Consider the following 20,302-nt stretch of genomic DNA (forward strand, 5'->3'; position numbering starts at 1 on the left):
ATTCTCTCTATAGAAACAAAAAAGCAGGCCTCAGATCTTCAAACTATGCAAAATTTTCTTTCTACATCTTCAAAGTGCTAGCATATGCAACTACTAATGTCTGATTAGTTTTCCTCTGTCGCTATTTCAAAGATGTGCTCTTTCTTTCTGTTCAAGTACAAACTGACTCTTTAAATGTTGAACAATTTCAAATAACATGTAAGGATTTCATAGAATAAAATTAATTTTTTACTCAAGTTTTAATTTAAATTCCAATTAGTTAACATACAGTGTAATATTAGTTTCAGGTTTAGAATTTAGATAAAACTTTTGAAACTTAAAAAACCTTATATAATCCCTTCAGTGTATGCCTATTAAAGTTATAAATAATAGAACAAGGTAATAGCAATTCTATTTTATGAACTCATTTATTCTCTAACTTCTTTAAATAAACTTGCCCTAAAAGATTAAACTGATTTTATTATGTAAGTATTAGATGGTGTATTATTTTTAGTTCACATTAAAATATGGAAAAATGCGTGCACTGGTACAGGTATATAAAAAATTTAATTTATGTCTGTGGGAACTAAGGACCAATTCCTTTTACTATATATTTAATAGCACATGTTTTTCTAACTTTGTCACCAAATGAGATCCATTTTTTAAATTTAAGTTTTCATCCCTATACTCCATAGATATTCACACATTACTAGCATTTCTACAAAAATGAATGCCAGCCATTAAGAACAACAATTGGAGAATAGCTTTGTCTGTACCTGGAATATGACAAATATGGAGTATTATGGCAATCACTCAACACAGTGTGAATCGGCCAGAATAACTAATCACGTATTCACAAAAGTTCAAATGTTCAATAAGTGATCATCCCACAAGCAAATATTAGTTAAGTTACTCCCTGTAGGACTCTGAACTTGGAATGAAAAGAACACAGCATGCTTCTCTGTCTGAATCGTCCTCACATCAACAAACGTCATCATCCTTTATCCTGGTGTCAAAGTCAGATGCAGGAGACAGATTCACCATCTCCCTCCCACTGATCTTATTTGATTCCATCAGTACCAAGTGCTTCCTTCCCAAATATGCCTCCAGTCTTCCCTCTGCCTCTATTCTGGTCTCGCCCTTCATCACCGCTGCAGCAACTTTCTCACTGTTGTTTTTCTTTTGTTTGTTTGTTTGTTTGTTTGTTTTGCTTCTATTCTAGTCCCCCATTACACTCTACAGAAACAGTCAAGTAATTTCATTTAAATATAAATCATATCAACAGAGGTCATCCCCTCACAAGTCTGCAGACACTGCCACACTGTTTTCTGGTCTATGAGTTGCTCTAGAGAAGTCGGAGACCAGTTTGGGTACTTCCTTTAAAAAAATACTTGCTTATTCTTTCTTATTAGGCCAAGGTGTTCCATTTATCTTCTATTTTTATTGAGGGTTTCTGTCTTCCAGTTTACAAACTGATAGCCTTATCCATTTTAGAAAATTCTTGTTTTATCTCTTTTTCAGTTCCTTTCCTCAGCTTTTAGTCTGACTTCACTGAGTATCAGATTCTTTATAATCATTGCTTATTTACTGTTCTCTGACATTATGATTTGTGATTTCCTTAATCTTAACATTTGTCACTAATTTTTTTCAGTTTTATGTATGTGTGTGTGTGTGTAGAAATATATATACACACATATACATATATGTATGCATTTCCTTCTGTTAGGTAAAGTTTCAAATCCCTCTTCCGCTTCTTTTTTGAGTACTACCAACCCACTTTTTATCTCTGGTTGTCTTTACTGAACTCTTATAACTCTACTTCAAGTAACTTTTAAAAGAAGGCCCATATTGTTTTCCATTTCTTTAGGCTAAGAAAGAAGGATATAAATCTTGTGTTTATTTGGATAATTCTTCTTTGAAGCATGTTCACCTATGTTTCCTTATGTTTTCTCTTTTCTTTTCTTTTTTTTTCAGGTTTTACATGTAGGTACTCATCTTTCAATGGGGCCATTTCCTATTGAAACAATAATGGGGAGAGCCCAAAAAGAAATGAGTTGGTGTGAAAGATAGTTCTGTAGGAACTATTTCCTGATATCTGCTCACCAAACTCTCTCCCACTTTTTTCTTTGTCCTGGTATTAATATTTCAACTTTTAGGTGGGGGTGTGCCCCACCCCCGACCTGCTCTTTCACACATAGACTCTCTGAGATGCTCACTGGTGGTTCCCACTTCCTCTCTTTCCTTCCTTCTCATTCTCCTCCTCCGCAGGGACCACTCCTAGGCTGGAAGTCTGGGTAGAAGGTACTAGAGAAGGCTTGCCTTCAAAGACTCTCTTTCCGCTATCCCTTTCATTACTCTGAGGGTCCGCAGGAGCTCTCTCACTCACACAGTGTCCACTTCTCCAAGAGGACATCCCCAACCTCTGAAGAGCCTTTCAGAATGCTGATGCGGTAAATGCTCAGAAGACTCTCCCTGTCTCAATGACTTCCCGACAGCTACCTATGTATTCATCGCTGCTTTCAACTGGGCGTGGCAGAATTTTATTTCAGAAGACCTTGTTTTCTATTATTGATTTTCTTGTTAGTTTTTGAGTTAGAAGGAGAATATTCTGTTATCTTTTTTAAGTAAGAGTTGCGATAAGCACCGGGTGCTATATAGAAGGGCTGAATCACACCTGAAACTACTATGATGCTGTATGTTAACTAACTGGAATTTAAATACAAGCTTAAAAAAAAGTGTATGGCAATGGACTTGTTCTTAATGAAACTACATTGTGTGTAATTTGCCTTTCAAGTAACATCATCTGTCATTAAGATATGAGTGTTTGCAAACGTATGTGTAAAATCACATGGGAATAGCTGAATGCTTATCTTATTGAATCTATATTGTCTAGGAGTGCCTGGATGGCTCAGTTGGTTAAGTGTCTGACTTCAGCTCAGGTCATGATCTCACAGTTCATGAATTTGAGCCCTGTGTCAGGTTCTGTGCTGACGGCTAAGAGCCTGGAGCCTGCTTCGGATTCTGTGTCTCCCTCTCTCTCTCTCTGCCCCTCCACCACTTACACTGTCTCTTTCTCAAAAATAAACATTAAAAAAAAAAGAAATAAAGAAACTACACTGTCTGTAAACCGTCATTCAAGTAACATCTTCTTTCATTAAGATACATGTTTGTAAAAGTATGTTTAGAAGTATATGGGAATAGCCCTGTGCTTAACTCATTGAGGCTTCACTGTGTACAATGTATCTTTCAGGTAACGTTCTCTTTAAGATATAATACACAACACACACAAATACCATCCATACATTATTTAAAAAAAGTTTCTACAATTAATTAGGCTTAAGTAAATTTTCTGGATTGTATAGGAATGGCTTGTCTTCACAGTTTGAACAAAAGTTAAATTTTATAATGGTCTGGTTAACTAGCTCAATGTAGACAGCCCAGATAAATTTGTCTTTAACAGTTCATACTAATCAAATGAACCAAATCTCTCTCTAGGTTGTGCTATCTAGAAGGCCTAGAAATAACTTTTTACTGTGGGTACCTTCTTCTCAAACTATGACTGAAGGATTACCCAGGCCTGCTTGGGTTCAAGTGAAGTTCAATTTTTCTACATTTTTCACGTGCATCCTGAGTAAAGGAATGAAGTATTTCTGAACACTGACACCATTTCAAAAGAACACACACCAGCATTTGTTTTGCATGGACTGATTTAGGGTCTGTACTGCTGTTTATTTATTCAAGTCCTTGTCCTGTGTGCTAGCTAGGTCCCGACTCCATCATGTATGTATGTCTGATTTCGCACACCTCTCATGTTGCATGGAACAGAACAGAGGCTCAATGTCAGTCTGTTACTGTTACCTGTTACCAGGACATAGCAAAAGACAGAATTTGAGGAGGAGATTTCTCCTGCTATATTTTCAGTTTGGGAAATGGATGGAATATTTAAAAGGCTAATTCCTAAAAATCAAATAACAAATTAGCAGCTATGCAAATTTTAATACAGTTTTTAAAATTATAAATGCACCCTGTTCATTTGAAAATCTAAAAGATTCAAAATCAAGTACTAATATTCAATAAAATATCCCTTTAATTCGAGTAGATTCAAAAAGACTCTAAAGATTCAAAGACAATAAGAAACCATAAGAAAATAATACAACAGATACATGTGGCAGTTTGATATATTTAAAATTTGTATATATTCTTGGAAAAGGGCTTAATGTCACTTTTTAAACTAATTCACTTGTTCTTATGATAGCTTAAACATTAAGGTCCATATTAACTTTGATTGGATATTAATAAAATGAAAAAAGTACAAGACTTGGGAGTAAAGGGAGAACACAACTGGCTCTTAACCTGCAAAGACACATATCGTTATGACTGAACACCAAGCACCCTAGGAATGTGAACCTCTCTGACAGTGTTTACTTAAGTCCACAAAGACATCATGGCAACAGTTAAAGATGTGGGGGGGAAAAAAACGTACTGGTCTCTTCATACCTTAATTTTCTTTAAGTATCATCTTAATTTTGATTTAATTACCAACTTTATTTAAGTATCATCATAAAAACAGATTTATAACCTAACAGATCTTACACTCCCGCTGGGGAACAGTAAAGGCAATAAAGACAATAAATAAGCAAGTATATGAGAAAGTGATACGTGCTACAGAATAAACAAAAAGTATTACCCTAGTAAATCTAGTCAGTATTAATCTAGTAGATCAGTAGAGTATTTTCTTTTAAAAGGAACCCATATACATTTTGTGGAAATCTACATCTAAACAGTTATGTTGTTTATTATAAGATCATATTTATTATCAGATCATATCTCATGTCTTCTGAAGCCAAAGATAAGGCAATTCACTAACTGCATCAACTACAGAATAATATTATGTTTAGAACTTTAGAAATGTCCTTTTCTGGTTAATATGATCCACATTTTAGAACCAATATTAACCTATTTGCAGTCAACATCTATGCATCTGAAATTTATTTTTAACTCTACAAAAATTTTCAATTATCCTATCAAAAAGAGAGCTATTATTTTAAAAAGTATGACACATACATATCATGTTTTATCACATTATTTTTTTCATGCCATGTATCTTCCAAATCAACCTGGCAATGTATCTGAGAAACAGTCTAGGAATTTAAAGGGAAAATGAAATCACAGTAAGATGCAGTCTTAAAATAGCCTGAACTGAGGATCAGTATTTAATTGAGAACCTTGTGACTATGCCATGAGTTTGAAATAAAGCAGAAGTTTTTAAACTTGCTTTTCCAGATATTTTAACCATGTGGCAAGTTTCATTTTCCTCTGGTTGCTGTACTTACCCATTATATTTTTAGGCAAATGAAACTGAAAACTTTATCTTCACTGCATAAACAAAATCAAATAAATAAGCTTTCAGACATTACTAAATCCCGAAGGATATTTTGGAAATCTGAGATCAGATCACACATTTTAGTAATTGTGTTCAGAAAAACTAGGCCTCTCTGACAAAATACATAGGTAAAAAAAAAAAAAAAAAAAAAGCCTAAGTACAGATATAGAAGATGAGGGGAGTGAGTGATTTGGGATGTTTTGGTTGAGGTTAAGAGCTTTTTCCCAACCTGGACTATTTTTATGAAATATGGTTTTTGCAAGTATGTTAATCTTTTATTTAAAAAAAATTTTTTTTCAACGTTTATTTATTTTTGGGACAGAGAGACACAGAGCATGAACGGGCGAGGGGCAGAGAGAGAGGGAGACACAGAATCGGAAACAGGCTCCAGGCTCCGAGCCATCAGCCCAGAGCCTGACGCGGGACTCGAACCCACGGACCGCGAGATCGTGACCTGGCTGAAGTTGGACGCTTAACCGACTGCGCCACCCAGGCGCCCGCAAGTATGTTAATCTTAATCCCAGTTATTAATTCCAAAGATAGTCATTGAGTATCTACCACATGTTAGGTACTCTTCCAGATGCCTCAGAGACATTAATGAATAAAACAGATTTATGAGCTAATGGATCTTACACTCTAGCTGGGGGAGAGTAAAAGCAATAAAGACAATAAACAAGCAAGTATATCAGAGAGTAAAATGTGCTATAGAAAAAGCAAAAACTATTACCTTAGTAAATCTAGTCGGTATTAATCTAGTAGATCTACATAGTATTTTCTCTTTAATACGAACTATATAAATTTTAGGCTAATTTATATCTAATCTAGGAAAGCTATATAGTATGATAAATACTATATAGTATATAGTATGTCTTCTATAGAAAATATTGTTGCTTTATCAGAAACTCCGTAAAATCAAACAGGTAGTCATATCAAAGATACAGAATTTTATTATCCACACAAAACAAGGGATTAAAAGTGACGTTTCCACAGTTTCCATATTAGAGCTGACCTGTGATAAGTATAAAGAGACAAAACACTAACAGCTGACATTGCTTTTATATGCAAATCAATGAAAAGTTGCTAATCTACTAAATTGCCGGTTCATTCCTTGGGAACCCCTATAGCTGTGATTGGAAGAGTTTTGAAAGAGACCAGTTTTTAACATTTACAAACTAAAAAGTTTTTAACTTTTATAAAACTACAAAACTAACCAAAATCTTTAGAAGCCACCGTCAGCAAATTATTTATAGCAAATTATGCAGAGCACCTAAATGGTTATTATTCAGTGAATTGAAGGTATATGCAAGCTTCCCAAACTACAAATCTCACTTGAGTTTGGAGATACTGGACTGGTTTTCCACAATATGTCATTTTACAGACACTGGGTACATGACATCTGGCCTGTGACGCTGGTTACTAACATAAGTTTGAAAGACTTCAGGAGTCTAACTTTGTATATGATTTCATTATAACAAATAAACCCAGCTCCTCATGTCTCAAATATGAGTAATATTTCTCTGAATAAAAGTCATTTTCCATTTTCCTGTGATCCTTCTGCCACTTGAGAACTCATTACGGAGCTATTTCCAAACTCTAAAAATGGGTTTAATATACATATGATATCAGAGAAGTGGCAAAAAAAAAAAAAAAGGTAAGAATTGTGGCCGCTGAAAATTAATTAAAATAATTATCCAGTACAAACATAATGTTTGGCTACTTGGGTTGGAGTCTACTGTTGTAGCATGCTCGGGCCCCCAATCTAACCCTAACATATAAAATATTCACCAAGATGTGGTTGGGAAGATTGCCTGGAGACCAGATTGCAACCACTTGAATTACAAACTCTTAAAATTTTTTTTATGTTTATTTATTTTTGAAAGACAGAGAGATAGAGAGCACAAGCAGGGGTGGGGCAGAGAGAGGTGGTGGGGGAACACAGAATCCGGAGCAGGCTCCAGGCTCTGAGCTGTCAGCATACAGCCCGATACAGGGCTCGAACTCACAAACCACGAGATCATGACCTGAGCCGAAGTCGGATGCTCAACCTACTGAGCCACCCAGGCGCCCCTTGAATTATAAACTCTTAACTGCATTCACCTACAGAGTGCACACTTTGCCCCTAAAGATTCTATTAATAACAATGTCAGGGCATTCTCTTCTCCCTATTACCTAAAACCAGATTCCAATATCTTGAAGGAGAATACAAGAAAGAGAAAGACTGTTTGTCCAGGGTATTTACGCATGTATCTTTCAGGGGTTGTGGTAAGGAGCGTGTAGTGCTGCCTGGATGAAGATATAGGAGTGGTTTCTCTGATTATATGAGATATTTTAATCTATTTTTTTATTTTCCCCAATTTTTCCTACTATCTCTTCTCCATTTATGTCAAGAGCTGAAAAATAATTATCCATTAGGTGGCTAACAAAAAGTCACCTCTAGTCAGGCTTGCTGATGAGGCCCTTCTCAGGAATGGTGGGAGGTTGAATGGCATTAGGTATTGGTGGCAGATGGATCGTCGGAGTGCAGTGAAAGGAGACCCACACATGGGAAGTCTGTGCAAACTCACCTTGGCAAGCTCCGGTCCGGATGTTGGGGATAAAGCCCCGTCGGCAGGGCTGAGGCTGGGCAGGACACATCTCACAGGGGTGGCCCCAGGCCCGTCCAATGGTGGCACAGCACAGAGTCTTAGTGCAGACAATGCCTGTCAGCTGCCCTTGGCACATCTGGTTGTTGACCTGAGTGAAACAAGGGCCTGTCCTGTAATCTGGAATGTGAAAGAAGATGGAAAGACAGGTTTTATGACCATACGCCAGTCTTACACCAGTAGCTCCGAATACATAAAACAGAGGCTATTACTTCTGACTCAAGTGTCTAAAGACAAAAGGCTGTAAAGTTTCATTTTGAAAAATTCCTAATTTTTCGCTCATGAGGAGTGCATTAGGAGACTTCAATGTATTTTACACTAGACACTGTAAATGGGTAACTCAAGGGCTGTGTCTGGGCCACAGATGTGTTTTCTTGGCCTGCATAATGCTCTGAAAGAATTTAAATTACTAGCCAACATTTTTAAATTGGGAAATTCACATGAAATTTCTATTTCTGGCTTTTCTTGAAAAGTTGGAAGATCTGGCCACGCTAGGCCTGCCGTGCTACATGGCAGTGGGGGAGTGAAGTGTGTCCTTCTCTAGGACACCAAGATCCAGCCACCCCCTATCCTGATACTCTCCACTCACTGACATTCCTCACCTCCACACTGATAGCACCTGCTTTAATGACTCCTCTTTACCTAGCAAAGATTTTCTTTCCTGACTGGGTGGACACGAGGTCAGAATATTAGAAGAGAACCAATAATGACATATCCTTCCATATCGCAGATATATTTAAACAGTCTGGCATGTCTATAAACATTAAGTTCTAACAATCTGATTTCTGTTTTCATGTCAGCCTGTTTACTTCTACGAGTTCAGCTAAGTTCACCTAAAAAGACTGTACTAACAAGGCCCATAGTCAGGATTCTTTCTAGATAAGTCAATATTATATACAACCTCTGTTCTCTACAAGATGGCTGCACCATTGTTGATCTGTTATGATAATGATAAAAACATTAGCAAATGCATGCCACAGATCATCTACAGACAGACCTCTATGCATAGTAAGGACGATCCATGGGGACTGTTGCATCTCAAGGTGTAGACCATGGATCAGAAACATATACACTACCTGGGAGGTGACCAGACATGTGGACTCAGGCCTCAGCCTCCATTCACTGAACGAGAATCTACATTTCCACAAACACTCAGAAGATTCATACATAACTTCAAGTTTAAGAAAGACTGATCCAGATTACAGGCAACTTGAAAGCTAGGCATTCTAACTCTATCTTGCTTTCTCCTATAACTCACCTCAAGGAACCTTTTAGATGACCAGTATTTACTCTTTTAAGCAGAACTGAATCATTAACCAAACAGTTTTTCATTTGAGAGCTCCTGTTGCTCTTTCGAGAGACACAGGAAATCAGAGAAAAGTGAGTTTCCTGAAGACTGACTAATGAAACAATTCACATTTGTTATAAAACTACAACAGAAATATGTGAAAGAGGCCCCCCCCCCCCCCTTTCACGGAGACTGTATGAATACAGTTGATTAACTCTTGGGAATGTAAGATGATAGTCAGGATTTCCTGATAAGCCCTCGTGCAAATGACATAATTCCATGTGAAGGGGAAAGCCAGAACAAGTTTACTTCAGATTTCCAAGAACAAAACAATCTCACATTCAAAAGAAGAAGAGTCAATAATATTGGTAAGATTTTTATGAAAAATGTACTGGAAAAAAGCAAACTTGGATATAACTTCACACTCAAAATACTAAGCTAGAAAAACTGTGATATCATCTGAATGCTATCGTATGACAAACACAACTTAAAACCACATAAACTTTCCATTTTTTTAACAAAGACTAAGGCTTTCTCCTAGAGAGGAAAAGCATATTTTTAAAGTTTAATATGAAGAAAAAATCTAAAATAGGTAACTTCTTTACCAAGCTGGATTAACACTCTGTTACTCTGCAGCTGAACTTCAACAAAAATAGCTCATTTTAATCCCTTACATAAGAACAACAGATGTGCTGGCTGCAAATGCAGTATACGTGTGGATATGTCAACCTTATAAACAAGCGTGCTTCCCACACCACAAATTGCCAGGTTGTAAATTTCTGAAACCTATCTACTGTCCTTCACATAACACATTATTTTGCCATTTTAAATTAAATACTAGACTCAGTAAATTAAATCAAGCTCTGAACCAGTGGGGATAAGTCTGTTTTTCACAAAAGATATAGAACTCTTATTTTTCTGTGGATTCTTGCTCACACACCTTACGTTCACATTCTGTATACTTTTAGGATTCCCAGAGAGAAGCCTGCATACCCTCTTTCATAATCCTATCCTTAAGTAAGCCGTGTTGTCTGGAAATTCATTCCTTCTTCTAATTTCTAACTTCAACACCTTCTTAAAATGATGTCCTCTCAGTCTGGTCTCTTTGGAGAAGAAGATTATCTGGACAAGGAGAGCTGTTTATTTTCTGAACTGACCTTTCCTGTTGAAGGCTCTAATGAAGCCAACCCCCTCCGCTCCTGGAAAAAGAGCCTACCATTACTTATTTCTTTTGTCTACCCTGTATTTGCCACCTTACAAACTGTGCAGAACTATTTTCTTATAGGACTACATTTTGCTTTCTGGTTGGCAACTGATTAGTTTAAAAATTTAAATTACTGGGACACCTGGGTGGCTCAGTCAGTTGAGGGTCCGACTCTTGATATGGGCTCAGGTCATGATCTCACAGTTTGTGAGATCTAGCCCCACATTGGGCTCTGCGCTAAAAATGCAGAGCCTGCTTGGGATTCTCTCTGTCTCTGCCACTCCCCTTCTCTCTCTCTCAAAATAAAAAATGAACATTAAAAAAGTAAAATTTAAAATTACCATGTCATTCAAGAATATACTAGTATTACAAGTTAGTATTCAAGAATTACTAACTTGTAAAATATGAACAAATATCAGCTCTTGAAAGTGGATTTAGATTTCTTGCTCAGATTAAGTAAAACACTCTGTCCCAATCTTGGCTACCATTTTAATTACAGTCAAAGAGCCCTAAAACAATTTGGTACTGTAGAAAAGGATCGTGCATTTTTGTCATCAAGTTTTCAGCAGGGGCTAACTATTATTGTATACCACACCACCCGTTCATAGTCAAGGACATCCTCACAGTGCATTAGCAAAGATTAAAAGGAAAGAACTGCTTAGCACTTTAGGTGTGCTGGGACCAGTGGTTTAGAAGCAGGTATTTTCCTTATTACCATATGACCAAGAATATGTTTTTAAAAAGTAGCCTGTGAAACACAAATACTGTTATTTTGATTTGTTGATATCTAAGTGCAATGTAGCATCTTAACTTGTTTTCTTACAGTTTCATTTTTATTCCCATTAAGCAACTGGTGCAAAGAGAAACCTCATCAAAAATTGGCTGCTCCCTGCCTTTTTTTTTTTTTTTTTTTTCCAAACAACATCATTAAGGTTTCATGCACGGGACATAAATTCATCTACCTTAAATGTACAATTCAATAACTATTAGTGAATTAATTGAATTGTGCAGCCATCAGTACAATCTAATTTTGGAACACTTGCATTGCCCCAAAAGGTTCCTTATGCCCATTTCCAGCTTCAGTCGACCACTAACCTTTCTGTCACTATAAATTTGGCTTTTCTGTACAATTCATGTAAGTGGAACCATAGAATATGTGGTCTTTTCTGCCTGGCTTCTTTCACTTAGCACAATGTTCTAGAGGGACATCTGTGAGATAGTAGGGTCCTAGTGTTTCGATCCTTTTTTACTGCTGAATAGCTTTCCACATCGCATCTGCTAACCAATCAGTTGTCTGCTGGGTTGTATGGTGAATTTATATTTAACTTCTTAAGAAACTGCCAAACTGTTTTTCCAAAATAGATCCACCATTTTATATTTCTATTAGCAATGAATGAGGGTTCCAATTCTTCCACATCCTTGCTAATATTTTCTATCTTCTATCTTTTTTATTATAGCCTCTGTTGCCATTCTACTTGAAATAAATACAATTGAATATATTTGGGAATTGTAATATAATTTCACAAGTCTTTTTAAGATGCTAACCAGTGTTGGGACGCCTGGGTGGCGCAGTCGGTTGAGCGTCCGACTTCAGCCAGGTCACGATCTCGCGGTCCGTGAGTTCGAGCCCCGCGTCAGGCTCTGGGCTGATGGCTCAGAGCCTGGAGCCTGTTTCCGATTCTGTGTCTCCTTCTCTCTCTGCCCCTCCCCCGTTCATGCTCTGTCTCTCTCTGTCCCAAAAATAAATAAACGTTGAAAAAAAAAAATTAAAAAAAAAAAAAAAATAAAAAAAAATAAAAAAAAAAAAGATGCTAACCAGTGTTAGATAACCAAATTGAGCATTACTGCTGTACAAACAGACAACCTTTGAAGAGGTCTCCAGAAGGCAAAGACAGAAAGAAACAGGTATGGGGAAGGATCTGGGATTGAGGGGATAATATTTTTTGTTGTTGTCATTTAGTTTTTTTGCTTATTTTTTATTTTACATTTTTGTTTTGTTTTATGGAAGAGACAAACATTTCTGAAAGCTGTTGGGAATGACCGAGTTGAAAGGGAAGGCTCATGATTAGCGAAGAGAATAATAATTTCTAGTATAAGATCCCTGAGGAGTCAGCCTGGTGGTGAAACTAGAATGTGCGAAGGGGTTATCCTTAGGAGAAGGAAAGCACTTTTTCTTGCAGTCTGAGAATGAAGGGCAGGATGCACAGAGATGTAGGTGTATTTAGAGTCAAGGAAAGTGAAACAATGTCCTTTCCCACACCTTCTATTTTCGTTTTGAAACAGGTGGTGGGGTCAGCTGGGACTCAGTTATTTGGGGCTGAGATGGCAGTGCACCCACCAGGACAGGGAGCTGATGTGAGAACCCGGCAGGCTCCCAGGTGACAGCCAAGGTACCAGGGTTTCCCTAGGGCAGATGAACACCTGGATGTCCTGATATAAGGATAAATCTGCCTCTCTGGGGACTTTCCCCAGCATCCTCAGGCAGCTGAGGGGCTCACTCAGGAGCGGGGTTTATAAGGGGTAGGGTTTTGTCTGTCAGATGAAAAAAAAATCAGAATGGCCAAAGAGTTGAAGGTATCGTTACACGTATTTTACAATAATAAACCATGAGATTTGTGCTGGATGAAACAGGAAATGGGGAAAAGGAGGACTAATAAATTAAGAAGTGGGAGAAAGCAGGAAGATCAATGGACTAGGTGTCTCCATGAGGCTTCACATGAAGGGAAAACAGTGACAGCAAGACATCAGCTGCCTGTGTGACTATAGTATCATTCACTTAACTGCCAGGAGGATGCAGTAAACTACACACTGTATAATTTAAGGAAGATACCACACATACTGTAATGCAAATGTCATCCCCTGGAGTTGTGTAATCGATGGCCCCTTTAGAGGCCATCTACTGTAACCACTAGTCCAACAATGCCATAAGATGTCCAGAATTCCATCCATTCCCACTTTAGTATACAAAGAACTGCCTGATCCTAGAAAGCACATGAAAATATGTGGGAGTTTCCATCAAGATGCACATTATTTCGAGTTAGGCAAGAAGGCATTTCCATTCTCAGGAACCAAAGAAATGCAATGTGTAGTCAAGTGATCACACTGTGTGGAAGCTACAGACACGAAGGAATATAACTAAGAAGCGTGAACTGTGCGTAATTAGTCTAACGATCCTGGCTTTGAGATGGTCTCCTTTCAGTAATGGAGTTTCTGACAAATAACATTTTTTAGTGCATTCTATCATGGTTTTAATTGAGAACCTTGTCACTGCACCAGCTAAAACCTTTGATCATAGACATCACTGGAGCAGGGAAGGGAACCCCGAAATTTATAAGGGATGATAGAACAGTTTCCTTAGTTTCAACAAAGTCTGCCCTGAATGTTTACAGATCCGGATTTCATGCTCATCAAATATTCAGAGTTAAAAACACTCAAGCAACTGAAATGATAATAGTCTTCCTGGATAGAAAAGCATCCATCTGCCTCAGAAAATTTTAGAATTCAGTACAGAAATGTTTAAGAAAATCAAAGCCACTAAATTAGTATTTTTGCTTTATGGAATCCGTGCAAAAATTATGTACCTGTAATGTTTAACAGCTTTTGTCCCTGTCCATCAGACTGCCTTGTAACCACAAAGTAATGAAGTGACTTACTTAGAATGATAGGTTTTTAAAATTTTTAAATGTTTATTTATGAGACAGAGAGACACATAGCGTGGGTCGGGGAGGGACAGAGAGAGAGGGAGACACAAAATCCAAAGCAGGTTCCAGGCTCTGAGCTGTGAGCACAGAGCCTGATGTGGGGCTCAAACTCACAAACCGTGAGATCATGACCTGGGACGAAGTTGGACGCTTAACCAAATGAGCCATCCAAAGGCCCCTAAAATGATAGTTTTTTAAACTTAAAATGTACCTACGCTTATATACAGGATTGGACCATTTAAGTGAACTTAAGTGAACTTATAAATTTATATTTATATAATATATATTTATATATTAACATATCCATATTACGAATTTATGTCATATATTATAAATTTCTATTTATAAGTTTGAGTATCTACATTTACTTTTTAATTAGCTTTATAAGAGTTACTTGAGTGCTTACAAGGGTTTTTAAGTTGCACAACTGAAGTGCTTAAAAATTATATGCATTTAATATAAAAAAAGCAGTTTAACAGATATGGAGGTGTTTCATTAACTACGTATTAAATTGGAACCAAATATTGTTTAAAGGCCTTTTAAAGTGACTACTAAAACCCGCTTGATTTATTAATAGATTATAGATACTTATAAGTTGGATTTAGAAGTTCAAGGGATATACCCTAAGGAGCTAAAAGTGGGGACGTGAAGAAGTATCTATGCATGCAGGTTCACAGCAGCATCATTCACAAAAGCCAAGAGGTGGATGCAACCCAAGTGTACATTGACAGATGACTGAACAAACAAAATACTTCCAATAGAATACTCTTCAGACCTAAAAAGGTAGGAAATTCTGACACATTCTACAGGACACATGAACCCTGAGGGCATTATTCTGAGTGAAATAAGCCAGTGACAAAAGGAAAACTATTTTGTGATTTCACTTACATGAGGTACCTATAATGATCACATTTATAGGGGCAGAAAATAGAATAGTGGTTGTCAAGGGCTAGGGGGAGAAGGGAGTACGGAGTTGAATAGGAATGGAGTTTCAGGTTTGCAAGATGTAAAGAATTCAATGGATGGACAATGATCACCGCTGTTGTATAACAATGTGAAGATACTAAAAGCACTGAACTACAGTCTTAAAAATGCTTATGATGGTAAATTTCATGTTACCTGTATTTCACCACAATTAAAAAATATATTTTTTAAGAGCTCAAGGAATAATCAGGCTTTAAAAGTATATTTACGTAAAGCAAACCTGAGGTTTTAAGACCAAAATAAACTGAGTTCTTTTCATATACTGAGGCACCAGTGAGGGCACTGAAACATCCCTCCCTGGCCACCCTGACCACCTGCCTTGTGATGGAAATGTATGTTGCCACAATTGATCAGAATGCACACAATACTGCATGGGTAATCTTCCACATGTTTACCGACTACATGGTTGGGTCTCTGTAAGGTAAAGTCCTAGCACTAGAAATGCTGGGTCAAGGGTCCAGTTTGAAAAACACCAAACATACTCAGAACTGCTCTCTGAAGACAGACTCATTCTCACACCCTCTCCAACACAGAGTAGAGGTGACTGGTGTGATTTTTACTTATTTAAAGGGAGAAATATGGTATCTTGTTGTTCTTGAATTATGAACCGATTGTTCCAATTTTTTGGCAACAAATGGAAGGAAGTTAACTCTGTAGCAGGCACTTCATATTATAAAACCCATTCTATAAGTTACCTCTTTCAATTCTGAACTGCTAAGAAAGTATTTTTGCCATTATGGCAGAGGAAAAATTCAAAGTCAGAGATTAAGATCCACATGGAGAATGAAAAATTAGAAAAGTGAAACCAAGGGGCGCCTGGGTGGCGCAGTCGGTTAAGCGTCCGACTTCAGCTCAGGTCACGATCTTGCGGTCCGTGAGTTCGAGCCCCGCGTCAGGCTCTGGGCTGATGGCTCAGAGCCTGGAGCCTGTTTCCGATTCTGTGTCTCCCCCTCTCTCTGCCCCTCCCCCGTTCATGCTCTGTCTCTGTCTGTCCCAAAAATAAATAAACGTTAAAAAAAAAAATTAAAAAAAAAAAAAAGAAAAGTGAAACCAAGATTGAACTTAAAGGCTCACCTCCCTCCAAAGCCCTGTGCCATCCACATCGTGTTCATCAAACCCAAGACACAGGTCATCGCACCCACAGCTTATGGTAGCTTTGCCCTCTCTTAGCAGACCAAAGCCCTTCACCATATTGATGACTACTGTCGCAATCCCCCAAATGCCTCCTGCCTCCCCCAGGTATGATCTCCCAACTCCCAAATATTCCACAAGCCTAATCTTGCTTTGCTTCCAGTTTCTCCCAAAGATGAATCTCCCAGCCATGTTCACTTAGGGAGAAATTCCTTCTCTGTACATTGAGAGAAACATTAAAGGCTTTTGCTTCTGCAAATAAATGAGTAATTACTTTACCACAGCTGTACTGCATTTTGTTTCTAATGTAATACCATTATTGAAAATCTCAGTGGAACATAGACTCAGTAAAGAAGGGCCCCTTTCACCATTCTCCACAGTCTTTCAAAACACAGGACTACCACCAACATCAAAGAGCTCTGCAAGAATGAAGAGGCAGGAAAGATAATTAGGTGCTGGCCAATGGTGCAAACAAAATTGCTATCTTTGATGTCACATTTCATAAGGTTGAAGGCCATCAACGATGTGGTCCTAAAATTCACGGCCTATGAACTGAAAGGGCACTGTCCTGAGAGCAAAACCAATTAATTTACTTCATGCATAACAAAAAAAAAATGCTGAAGACTAAAAACTAAAAAGATCATTTAAGCAGAAGGATATTGTCACTTTTGAAAAAGAAACTTAAAGAAACAGAAAAAATTTGTCATAAGTAATGAAGAGGCCAGAGACATAAATGATTAACACAAAAGATGGATCACAGGCCAGACAAATCAACAAAGTACCAAATTTTATGATGTCTAAGAAAAACACCTAGTACAGTTCATTAGGCAGGAATGATTCCAGGGAAAAATGGTACATGCTCCCAAAACATTTATCCATTATCATTAAAGTCAGATACAAAATCAGTGGGAACCAATGCTGATATATCGCCTGATCCAAACACAATGATGTCACCAAGCTCAATCACAGTGGCAGTGAATAAAATGTTAAGCACAATTTGATGATAGCCTTTATACACTAATGTGGATTCAAGCTACTATTTTCTTACTGAAATTTCTGCTTACATCATTTCTTCCTGAGATATTTGTAAGGAACCATACACACAGTCACACCTGATAAATCACACTCATCCCAGGAAAAAGGATGCACAACATGCTCTGTGATTCTGTCCTGACCAACAACTTCTAGTGTCACAACGTTAGGTGTTAGAGAGGTGAGGAAACCTCTGAGGAGAAAGTGAATGTCATGTGATTCACTACTGGGGTTTTAATTACTTGGGAGTTTGAGGGAAATGTTGAAGAGCATAGAAGACCACTGATCATAAGGGCTTCTAAGAGGACATAGGTAACATCTGTCGACAGATCCATTAGACTTGCAAAGGGGAGGCCCCGCCTCTGTGACTTGCTTCCTAAACAACAGCAGGTAGTCAACAGATCTCTGCAGGTAGTGGTGGTCCATCATGGCTGGTGGTCTGCACTGGAGAAACCGGTCATTCTTGGTTCTCTGCTTGGAGCTTTATACCTGTTCCTCATACATAAGCACCAGGAAAGGCTCAGGAACAAAAGGATACCCCAGGGACACTCGGCAGGAAGGTTACAGGAGTCTCATACCAGCTCAGTAAAATAAAAATGAACATACCTTACACAGCTGCAAGTCTGTAATTGCCAATAAGCCCATGAAGCCTGACCAGAATGGGTAGTGTGGGAACTTACCTTGCGGATACACAAATACAAATGGAAAGACTGAAGTGTTTCTTTGGCTCATGAAGGTAAAACCCTTTCAACATCCAGACTCAACAGAAGGAACAGAAAACCCAGCAGTCAGTCGCTGCTTCCAGCTAAATTAGTTGTCTAGAAGATCAGATGGAAGAAATAGCTTACAACACCACAAAATCTCTAAAAAATTAATATCCTAAGTAAAAGATTAGACTTCACAGAGACTAGAAATGAGAATATGAATAATGTGAATTCGAAATAAAATTAAAAAAATAAAGAGACTAAAGAAATAGTAGGAAAAACTTTCCTAAGCTTAAATAAACAGTAGTTTTCACCTTCTGGGTAAAAGGGCTCATGGTGTCCTAGACAAGAATAATGAAAAGCAAGAGACATACTCCAAAGAAGAGCTTCCTGCGATCTCTGTATATCTCTGAACCTCAGATTAAAAGGAAAAACTATTTTTCTGTTTCTAGAGAGGAAAAAAAAACCCAAAAAATAAAAAAACACAGATTGCCTACAAAGAAGATGAATTAGTGTCGCATTATTTTTATCCTATGTGATATAGGTAATTAAAAATACAGCAAAACAACATTTACAGGTTTTGAATTTATAATTTTTGAGAAAGGATTCTTCAAATAAGAGTCATAAGATACAACTTAATAACAGCCTGAAATAAGGTCAAGAATTGGGGGAATGGGGGGGTGGTATTTGCCATAATAAAGACTTGGAAATGAATTATTCCTAAGATCTTCACTCAGGACTTGGAGATGTAAACATGAAAAATATCTCAGGGTAACAGGAATAGGTATTAGTTAATTTCAATACTGCACAGAAGTTATGAGAGGAACAGAAGTTTCAATATAATGGTGAAAGGACGGTGAGCACTAGTTTGATGAAGAACACAGAATTTTTTAATCAAGAAAGAAGGGCAACAGAGACAGAAAAGTAAAATATAATTGACTACAACTAAAAATTACAACAAAGATGAAAAGAGAAAAGACACAAAATATAATGACATATACATTAAATAAAATGGTATGAATAAACCATACATATTGAAATCATAATATGAATATGCTTAGTTTCTGATCAAATAATTGGTAATCTGATTAAAATAACAAAATTCAGTTCTACTCTGTCTATAAGAAAAGCATCAAAATGAAATGACAAAAAAAAGAGGGCGGGTGATGGGTATTGAGGGGGCACCTGTTGGAATGAGCGCTAGGTGTTGTATAGAAACCAATTTGACAATAAATTTCATATTAAAAAAAAGAAATGAAAAAAAAGAAGACAAAAATTATAAAAATCATAAATGAAATAAAGTGGAAGAAGCAATATTATCAGAGTGGAATTCAAGAACAAAAGGCATTAACCCAGGAGAAAAAACAATAATATAAGGTTAAAAATTACAATGAAGAGGAAAGATTTGTATACTTAAAAACTGCAGTGAAACACCAAGAGTTAAAAGTTCTAGAAACACAAAGAGAGCTCAAAGGCATAAAGGAAATATTTTCAGATTTGACAGAGCAGGCAGACATAAAATAAATTAGAGGAACACAATCAAAAAGCTGGCCTTAACAGGTGTATTTGCAACTTTGCAGCACGTAAACAGAGAATGTAATATTCTTTTGTTTTCAAGGAACAGCCATCAAAGTGATCAGATATTTAACTCACATTATTTCAGTAAGATTCAACAGATTCCTGGTTTCTCTCTAGTATCTTCTCTCACAGTGTGAAACTGAAACTTGGTACAGCTACTTGTGTAGATGGATTTTAGGTAATGTGGTTGGGAACCTCACCAAAAAGGAACAGTGTGTGTTCTTTTATTAAAGGATCATGACCAACTTTTTAAACCGTAGAAGCTGTCTGTGACATCAAATTCAGTATTTTGGAGAAAGAAATTTTAGCAGTTATAAAATTTCACACCAATGTGGTTTGTTGTAATCTATAGCTGTGCTGTCCAAAACAGTAGCCACTTAGCCACATGTGGCTTTCTAAATTTAAACTTTAAATTTAAATTAAATTAAATAAACATTCAGTTCCTAATCATACTAGCCACATGGCAAGTGCTTGAGAGCCACATGTGGTTAGTGGCTACTGTACTGGCAGCACAAAGAGCATTTCCACCATCCCAGAAAGTTCTATCGATGCACGTTGGAGTGGCGGTCTCCCAACACCACAGGGAAATGGGGAATGAGAAAGCGTCTGGTAGTGAGGCAAGAGTTCTTTACAGGAGGTCTGTGCAGTGCACGATACCCATCATTTCAGGTTATCT

At 37.3% G+C, this 20,302-nt stretch overlaps 1 protein-coding gene across 1 annotated transcript in view; it reads right to left on the minus strand.

Annotated features, from left to right (window-relative positions):
- FBN2 (fibrillin 2) overlaps window positions 1–20,302 on the minus strand; it is a 256,875-nt gene that overhangs the window by 176,150 nt on the left and 60,423 nt on the right. Inside the window, exon 6 of the mRNA XM_047094456.1 lies at window positions 7,927–8,124. Within this exon, the coding sequence (XP_046950412.1) occupies window positions 7,927–8,124 (198 nt within the window). The remainder of the gene's footprint in view (window positions 1–7,926; window positions 8,125–20,302) is intronic.

This window comes from Lynx rufus, unplaced genomic scaffold (assembly GCF_022079265.1).
Source record: "Lynx rufus isolate CCGP_SWC_20201006 ecotype Redwood Valley unplaced genomic scaffold, mLynRuf1.p SCAF_1, whole genome shotgun sequence".
Classification (NCBI taxonomy): Eukaryota; Metazoa; Chordata; class Mammalia; order Carnivora; family Felidae; genus Lynx; species Lynx rufus.